Below are 9,337 nucleotides of genomic sequence, written 5' to 3' on the forward strand. Positions count from 1 at the left end.
AATTGATAAATCAGCAGAGACTTTTTGTACGTTAACATCTCCATCCTCCCCCATTCGAAGTATCAATTTGCTTCCGCTTAGAGACTGCTCGCGCCTTTGAAGCCGATACAGCATCTTGCTTCTTAGTCCCCTGCGCCCGAGCTTGACGCTTCCAATTGGAACCCGAAGGAACTCTATTTCCGCCATTGACGCCCACTGAAAAGACCAGAGTTACAAGTAGAGTGGGTCCTTTCTTGTAAAAATAAAATAAAAAATGGAGAATTAAAAATTTAAGAAACGCGCCAGGTAGGGGTCGAACCTACGACATTCTGCTTAGGAAACAAACGCTCTATCCACTGAGCTACAGGCGCTTTCGTTTGTAAGTAACCCCTTTAAATAAAATTTAAATAAAAAATAAAAGTTCTCCCACAATAAAAAGGAATTTCCCACTCATTCACTGCAAATTGCAATCTTCAACCGCAACTCTGCGAGGGAGAGAGAGAGAGATAGAGATGGAGGAATCGATATCGAGCTTCTGCAGAAGCCTAGCCTCGTTCACCAACCACCTCGAAACCAGCTGCGACGCCCTCGCCCAATCCATTCGCCGCCGTCCGATCCCTCTCGGTACTTTCTCGCTTTTTCTTTGCGTCCACTTTCTCTGCAACCAAACATAAGACAATCGCACGTATTCTATCTCCTTTCCTCTTGGAATTCTTTAAATCTCGTCGTTATCCTTCCTGATTTTCATTTTTCGGCGGCAGAATCGGCATCGTCCACTTTCATCCAGTCCCTGAATCGGAGGGTGTCGTCAGCCAGCACGGAGCTCAACCTCCTCGAATCCATGTCGCTGGAAACGGTGTCGTTTGAGGAACTCTTAGGTCACTTCAACGAGGTCTATAAGAACAACCAGATCCACATTCTTCACCTCCAAGACCGTCTCAAGCCCTTGGGATACGTTCCCGGTACCTATCCCCTGCCTACGCGCGAAATTCCAATTTTCTGTCTTTCCAAACACTAGATTTGACTTTAATTTTTGGTGTTTTTTTGGTGTAGAAGTTGAGATTGATGACGAAGATGAACTTCTCAAGGACGATTCGTCAATGCCGCTTGATGTGGACTTGAAGATTGCTTGTTCAAACCGTGCACAGGTCTCTTTGGATGACGACGATTTGTATCCTTTCTTTTTCTCACTTGAAATCTTGTTTGGATTATTATTGAATAAAACCAATTATACAGTTAGGTTTAGTAGGATTCAAATTCAGATTGTATCTCCTTTTGAAACGAATAATAATCAAAAAGTCATGTTTCAAAATTCTATGCCCGTTCACTTCGCTGATTCGAGTTTAGAATTCGAGTTGAGATGTGATTTTATGTGAGAGCTTTTTACTGTAGCAAAAAAGTTAAATGTGATTGTTTGTGAGAGCTTTTTATTGTAGAAAAACTCGAATTCTAAACTCGAATTAGCGAAGTGAACGGAGCCCATTGTCTAAAAAATTTCTTAATTTCTTCGTAGATTCAGCGATTCGTTGAGTTTAAAAAATTTCGGCCTCTCAAATGTTTGTCTTGAATCTTTAGCATCTGAAGGTAAGTACTAAGTATCAAGCTTTTGCTTCAGCAATTCTTTAGTGACACCTTTTTTATTGTGAATATACTAGCTTTGGTTTTCCCCATTTTTGCCATTTATTAACCCCATCCCTTTCTCTGATGCAGCAAATAAGAAGGTTGATGACCTAGATGTATATTTGCACAAACCCGTGAAGTTAGTTTCATGATCTTTGAGTTAAATTTGTGCTGAAAAGAAACGTGTTTTTATCTGTTTATTTTGTGTCTTTTCCCTTTTCTGGAGTGATTGATTTGTTACGCTTTGGCACTGTACAGAGACAGTGCATTTGACTTGGAGGAGACAGATTATCCTACCATGGGAGTAACAAAGAAAAGAATGCGCTTCGATTTTGGTAGGCTAGCTTTACATTTTTTTGAGACATTTGCAAGCGAACTACAATATGACTAATCATTTCTAGTTGCCCTGTGCAACCAATTTTTCAAACGTTGGATGATGGTCAAATCAATTTGAATTGTTGAAATTTTTCTCCTTGCATCCCACCTAACAAAAAGCGGCTCAAATTCAATTCAACGGCCTAGATCAATTTTATTGTAATCCAACGCCTGAAAATGGGCTGCACTCTGCCAGTAAACTACTGGTCATACCGTAGTTTTGCTGAGAAGTTAAAATTCTGACCATGAAAAACACTTGATGATCCTGTTTTGTCGTTCTCTATGAATGTAGAGGAAGTTGGTGATGATTTAAAGCCTGCCCTAGCTCTTCCATCAACTATAAAGTTATTGAAGGATGACTACGAGAGTCTTCCGTCCTTTGTGAAAGGGCTAGCATCATGGGAGGTATGGACTTCTCCTTAATATGTCTGTGAGTTGACACACATCTGTTTAAGCTTTATAACAATGATTCACTTAATCTTGTTTTGGAAATTGTTATTATTTTATTGCTAGGAATACCGTTCTTGGTTTTGAAAAAATGTCCTAATTACTTGTCAAGTAAAAGGTGGCAATAATTAGATTTACAGTCAGATCAATGCACCACAAAAATTGTTACTTTTATAGACGACAAAGTAGGAACTTTTTGAATGCAAACTATATGAGAAATTTCGGATTCTCCAGTGTTGTACTGAGTAGCTCGTTGTTGATACATGTTGCATTTTATATCTAATTTTTGGTGGCCTGGTGGGTATTGTTATTCTGCATTGAAACAAATATCTCGTTTTCTTTGTAGTTGTTTGCATTTGCATCAAAGTTTACTACCTGTGGATAATTTTGCAAGCAACTTTGTCTAAAATTGTATAATTTCTGTTGCATTCTGGTGAACTTAAACTCCAAGGATCTGCTCTCGGCTGTTGACAAGATCAATTCAAACCTGAGCCAGAAAACAAGTGGAACTAATTTCTTTCACCAAGACGAAGTTTCATCACTGGGTTTGGGTGCGTCTCTGCTCTGAATTCCTTATTTCATGCCATTTGCTTTTTCCTGTAAAATTCACAACAGCAAGTATACTCGAAAGACTTATATTTGTAGCTAATTTTATATGGACAGTATAGTCCTATAATCAAGATTACATTCACTTGGTGGCTTTGATGCTGTTTTGTTGGTATAGGGCCTAAAGAGAGGTCATACGTGCTGCTGCTTGTTCGCATGAATCGGTTGAAAGTCGAAACTATAGACGGTTTGGTATCCTACAGAGTTTTATAGATAACAAAACACAACATTTGGAGCATTTGACCATTATGCAAAGTACTTGGAGCATTTCTTCATAAAAGAGTTATTTTGGCGAGAGGCCAACCTTTGTCCAGAGTATGAAGAAGATAGATGTTTCCTGCCTTCTACATCTTATCTTGCTGCTTTGCTTTAATGTGTTCGTTCTCAACCTCTTTAAGATATCCATGAGACGGAGATTCATAGGCTGATGGTGGTAGAATGCCATAAGCTATTTCTATTATATCTATCTATGCCTATATAATTCCTACTTCATCAAGGCTGTTTGCTTGTTAATTTTCAATACGTGTTTTCCCTTTAGTGCTTTACACACGAGTCAATTTAGTAAATCCTTGCCAAATTGGATTTCGGGTACGTGTTACTCCTTGGTGTTCTTGAACTTAGTAAGCAATGAGTGTAGACCGTGTAGTTTGGAGCCTTGCTTCTTTTGATGAATTTTTGGACGATTTCAGTAATTAATGAACAAACAAATTTCTTTTCTTGATCTACTCATCTTTATTTATTTTGTCAATTTTTTATCATTAGATTTATATTTTGGAAGTTTATGTTTATATAGAATTAATTACTTTATAGAAATATATTTTCCAGTTATCTTGAGGAGCCATTTTGAGGGGAAAAAAAATCATTTCTATCGTTTAATATGTTAAAAGGAAACAATATGTAGGTTATAAATCACCAATGGTTCGTGAAAAAGAAGATACACACAAATAAAATATTCTAATAGGTATTTATACTCGTGTTTATTTCTTATTAATGTTTAGTATAATAATTATAGTAGTTTTTAAATGTTTACCATACATATTTATTTTTTTTGTCCTGTTTTCAATTATTTCTTCTGTTCTAAATTTTAGCTACAATTCTTTTCCCGAAAATCATTATAAAACAAGAATTACAGTAATTTGATAGTTCGATTTATGCTAAGAACACTTTCAATTTAATTAGTGCCATTTGACATTCCGGTAAAAAAAAAAAAAAAAAGAAAAAAAAAAGAAGAAAAAGAAAAGACATTTCCCAACTGTACCAAATATGGTATTGATATCAATAGTTGTATTTGAAATGATCTAATAGAAAACCATGAACACCAAAGAGAAAATACAACATGTACTTTGCTATATTTTCAACCAAACGAAAATATTCTTAACTTTGAAGATAAATCAACACCTATTGGTACGTGCTTTTAGCACGTAGACCAAAAACATCTCATTATCAATGAATCTCTCTCACCAGAGAAAATAAAATTCTTTTGCAAAGAAAAACTTGAGAGAAGACAAAGTTAGAGAGAATAAAAGTACCACGAGATTGAATAAAATGAGGCATAATTTTCTATAATTGAAGGTTTTGCTTTCACACTAAAAATATAATATTATTCTTTTATTAAAATAAGTTAATTTTAGAAAAACCACAATAAAATTATAACCTGTATAAATATTAAAGCACTATCTTTAAAATAAATTTAAATTACTTTGTATAAGTCTAACTCTTCAAAAACTGATTAGTTTTAAAACTAAAAATATATTTTAATGAAAATAATAAGGGACTTCTCTGGTATGTTAACATACCGGTATGTCAAGTTTTATGTGCGTTAAATTTGTATAAAATCACGTAAAAATTAAAAAATGCGTAGATCTAACAATTAAAAAACTTGACCTATTGATTCGCAAAGCGTAAAAAAGAATCTCCCGAATAATAAAACATAATTTTTATAATAAATTGAAATTACTTTTTTACTACTTAAATATACTATTAAGCATTGTAAAGATGTTTCACGCGTGAAGCGCGTGGATTTGCTAGTATCAATCAACAATACTAAAGCCCAATCCGTTTTTTTGGAAGGGGGTTTCGTTACTCCCGTTTCGTTAACCCCCTCCACCCTTTTTTTTAATACTTTAACTTTCTTAATTTTTTTTTAATCTTTTTTTATCTTTTTTTTTTTTTTTTACTTTCTTTTTTGTCTCTTATATTTAAACTATACTCTCTTTTTCCTCTACTCTTGTTTTTTGTGTCTATTTTTTTTATATTCTTGTCTTTTTTGCCCTATTATATAATTTTTTTTCCTTTTCTCCAAATTAACCCCTATAAATATGCTATTTTTAATTCCCCATTTAAATAATTTCTTCTCATGCATATCCCTATCTAAAATTTTTTAAATCGTGTTTTCCTAATGAATGTTTCGTTAGTGAAGTTTTTGTTTTGTTTTGTTGTGTTTTTTTTTTTTTTTTTTTTTTTTTGAAGTTTTCTTTTTTTTTTCTCTCTTTTTTTTTTTTCTTATTTCCCTGAATGAAACATTTTTTTATGTTAGAGAAGGTGATTCGGTGCGGTAGGCCTCAGTAAAATCACCACGTGTCAGTCAACAACTGGACGCCCTTTTTAGTGAGAAACACATGGCACTATATAGTTGATTCGCTCAAATGAGTGGCCACGTGTCGACTTCACATTTGTTGAAAAATATCACACCAAATTAAATAAAAACAAATTAAACTAAACAAAATAGAACTAATTTAAAACACAACAAAATATAAGTTATATCTTTTTTTTTCCTATCTTTCACTCCAAGTCTTTCTCGCTTTTATCTTTATTTCTTTTATTTATGGATTTTTTTCTTCTTTTTTTTAGAGAATAATTTGTATAACTGTTATTTTAAATGAATCATGCGCGCGTCAAAGACTAGTAACTAAAAAAAAGGAACATTATACTAGTTCTTGCCATATTCTTTCGTCATGCTAAAACGAGAAATTTTTTCGATTCTAGACAAGAAACATGGGGATTGCATATTTCTTGTCCAAAATACCAAGCACAATAGGAAGTTTATGAACTCAGCACATTGTTTTAACTAGTTATTAGGACTAGTGGTGTGGATTGGTGTTTGACAAGGTAAAAAACTCATAGCTCCTAGTGTATATATATAGTGCTAGAACTTCGGGCAACGGGTCTGCCCGATACTCGAATTTTTTTAGGTTTGGCGGGCAGGTCCCTATGTCTGCCCGTCCAGTTTCCTTGGTTGGACTCGAGCTCGGGCAGCCCGAAGAACAAAATACGAACCATGCCTGCCGCCCGTTGAAACCCCTTGCCCGATGTCTGCAGATATGCCCGCCCAAAAGCCCAAATCAACGGCTAGTTTTTTTACCATTGCTGCTCGACCCGACCGCCGTCTGAATACCCGACTTCAACGATTAGATTTGTGCCCGTTGCCTAAGATGCCCGACTGCCCGACTACAACGGCTTGATTTTGTGATGTTGCCCGAGATGCCTGACCCACCGAACACAAAAATAGCCGTTGGAGGTCGAATTTTGGGGAAAAAATGATTTTTTAACCCAAAAATTTTCCTATAAATACCCCCATTCCCTAAACATTTTCTTCACAACATTTCTCACATTCTCTCTCAATCTCTCTCAATCTATCTCAATTGCTCTCAAATCTCTCACAATGTTTCCACAAGCTCACACAAAATCCTAAAGTGTTATCTCTAAAAGTGCTATCATCTCAAGTCTCAAAGCTTTTAAAGCTCTTTTCAACTTCAAGTTCTCTCAAGCTCATTGTTTATTTTTTGTTAAATTAATTTTAATTTATTTTTTATAATGGAATCCTTTGGTGATGGTGATAATCCCATTGATCTCCAAAGTCAAATTGTTACTAATGTTTTTACTACGCAGGAATCACAAACACAAGCACCCGAGGAACAATGTCCAATATTTTAAATCCCGGCTGTGGTGGATGTAGTGGAGGTCGTGGCCACAATGGTGGGCGTGGAGAGGCAAATGCTACTACAAGCATTGCAACCTCCAAGAGAAAATGCAAGCGCACCTTCACAGTTTGATAGCACCGACAGATTTGAGGAGGTCAACAAGGACGGTAACACTAAACACATAACTCAATGTAAATATTGTTATTCTAATTTACAAGGTGACACTATTCATGGCACAACACACTTGAGAAGACACTCCGAAAGTGTCTTCAAAAGCGTGGCCAAACCGGCGGATCCGAACTCTACCAAACACAATTGTCATTTGATCGCGTAACCGGGGGTCTAACAACTTGAAAATACGATCCACAAGTCAATCGTATGGAACTTACGCGATTGATAGCAACATTAGATCAGTCACTTAGTTTTGTCAAGCATCATAATTTGCACCGTTATATTAAGGCCTCGTTCACTTCGCGGATTCGAGTTTTCAATTCGAGCTGAGATGTGACATTTTCTGAGAGCTTTTTACTATAGCAGAAAAAGTTAGATGTGACATTTTCTGAGAACTTTTTACTGTAGAAACCTAAAACTGAAAACTCGAATCGGTGAAATGAACGAGGCCTAAGAGTGTACACAATCCTAATGCACAATTTTTTTCAAAAACTACTCTTAGGAAAGATTTGTTAAAATAATTTAAACAAGAAAAACAAGCATTAATCAACCTTTTACACTCTACTGGTGGTTGCGTTGCGTTAACGGTAGATATTTAGTATGTTGTTATCAACAAAGATTATTTATTTGTAACCGGACATTATTTCAAAGGTTTCGATTGAGATAAGAGAATATTAGGTTTTAAATGTGTTCTATGATCACATAGCGACGATATAATATATAATACAATTTTAAATGTCATTGATTAATATAGATTAAGGGATAGAGTGATTGCTATAACATTAGATAATACTAGTTCAAATACTAAAGCAATTTAATATTTTGAAAATGATTTAAGTTTATTCGGTGATGGTATTATATTTCACCAACGTTGTACATGTCATGTATTAATTTAAAGTAAAATCCAGTTTAAAATCAATGGCTACTCACAATAAAAGAATTAGAGATAATATTGCATGGGTAGTAACCAAAGAGAACAAGATTGGTTTAGGTTCTTACAAGCAGTAAATCTAACTCGTAGAGCATTAGCCCTAGATATGCCTATAAGATGGAACTAATCTTATATAATGTTTCAACAATGCCTCCCTTATAAAGATGCTATAACAAACTATATCAATGTAAAATTAGGAGTAGGACATATAGACCAATATGATTGGCAAATTGCCGAAACTTTGTATCAATTTTTAGGTAGGTTTCATGAAGTTACTTTAAAACTTAGTGGAACATATTACCCAACTTCACCTTTAGCTTTAGGTTAACTTTTAAGAATTAGTATTTTATTTAGTGAATTTAGGGAGGACCCAATTTTAGGAGTTCCTAACGCTTCTATGGAAATGAAATTTAAAAAATATTGGTCTCAATTACCAATGTTGTATGGTTTTGGTACTATCTTTGATCCTAGATTAAAAGTAGAAGGTTTAGAAAGTGGTTTAGAAAACTTAGGTATATTTTTACAAATCATTTGTTCTGACTAATATCCTTTAAAAAAGATAAAATATTTTCTCTCTATAGTTTTTATAAGAATAGGTTTAGAAACACCGCTTATGGAGGAGAGAAATCGTAACAAAGAGATGAAAACCTACATTCATTCATGAATGTTTTCAGGTTGAAGAAGAAGAAGACTCAAAGAGAAGTTGGGAGTGGATCTTCATCAAGAGGTGGTGGTGGTAGCGGCGGCGGCTTCAACGAGCTTATGGCGTACCTTAGCGAGAGCTTAGTAGTCGATGATAGTAGAGAAGTGTTTGATTTAGTTAAATGGTGGAGGGCACGAGCATTAACTTGGCCAGTCCTAATTCGATTGGCAATGGATATTTTTTCGATCCCAGTCTCCACTGTTTCATCCGAACAAGCCTTCAGTACGACCGGCTGAATACTTGAGGAACGCCGAAACGCATTGCAAATTGATATTGTTGAAGCTTTGGTGTGCATTAAGGATTGAGATCGTGCCGATCAACATTTACAAGATACAATTTCGCCGGCAAGCCAAGAATAGATAGATGAATTTAATAGATTAACATTTAGTTTTGAAGATGATCCTTCAGCTTCAAATTAAATTGTAATTTGTAAATATTTATTTACTTTGGACATTGTAATTGTAATATTGCATATTTAGACTTTGTAAGGTTAGAAAATTTGTAATTCATCACAAAATGATTGCACTCTTTTTTTTCTTACCAAGTTTTTATCCCAATTGGGTTTTTCTTGGTAAGGTTTTTAAC

The 9,337-nt window shown here is 34.8% G+C and overlaps 1 protein-coding gene and 1 non-coding gene across 2 annotated transcripts; one reads left to right on the forward strand and one right to left on the reverse strand.

Annotated features, from left to right (window-relative positions):
- Positions 1 to 277: 277 nt before the first annotated feature.
- On the reverse strand, positions 278 to 350 carry TRNAR-CCU. The gene has a single exon. It is a non-coding gene; the product is annotated as a tRNA-Arg (tRNA).
- A 106-nt stretch (positions 351 to 456) lies between these two features.
- LOC21395639 lies at positions 457 to 3,748 on the forward strand. Its single transcript, XM_010106771.2, has 9 exons — positions 457 to 603; positions 741 to 941; positions 1,033 to 1,150; positions 1,493 to 1,563; positions 1,690 to 1,738; positions 1,858 to 1,934; positions 2,267 to 2,379; positions 2,873 to 2,972; positions 3,146 to 3,748. Exons 1-9 carry the CDS (start codon positions 492 to 494, stop codon positions 3,238 to 3,240), a joined length of 936 nt encoding a protein of 311 aa, XP_010105073.2. The 5' UTR covers positions 457 to 491; the 3' UTR covers positions 3,241 to 3,748.
- The last annotated feature ends 5,589 nt before the right edge of the window (positions 3,749 to 9,337 follow it).

The sequence above is a fragment of the Morus notabilis genome, unplaced genomic scaffold (assembly GCF_000414095.1).
Source record: "Morus notabilis unplaced genomic scaffold, ASM41409v2 Scaffold446, whole genome shotgun sequence".
Classification (NCBI taxonomy): Eukaryota; Viridiplantae; Streptophyta; class Magnoliopsida; order Rosales; family Moraceae; genus Morus; species Morus notabilis.

Excerpts from the sequence above, each read along its gene's own strand:
- LOC21395639 (XM_010106771.2), top strand. The coding sequence starts at position 492 with ATGGAGGAATCGATATCGAGCTTCTGCAGAAGCCTAGCCTCGTTCACC. Across the intron at positions 1,151-1,492 it reads TCTTTGGATGACGACGATTT|ATTCAGCGATTCGTTGAGTT; the intron begins GTATCCTTTCTT and ends ATTTCTTCGTAG. Across the intron at positions 1,739-1,857 it reads TATTTGCACAAACCCGTGAA|AGACAGTGCATTTGACTTGG; the intron begins GTTAGTTTCATG and ends GGCACTGTACAG.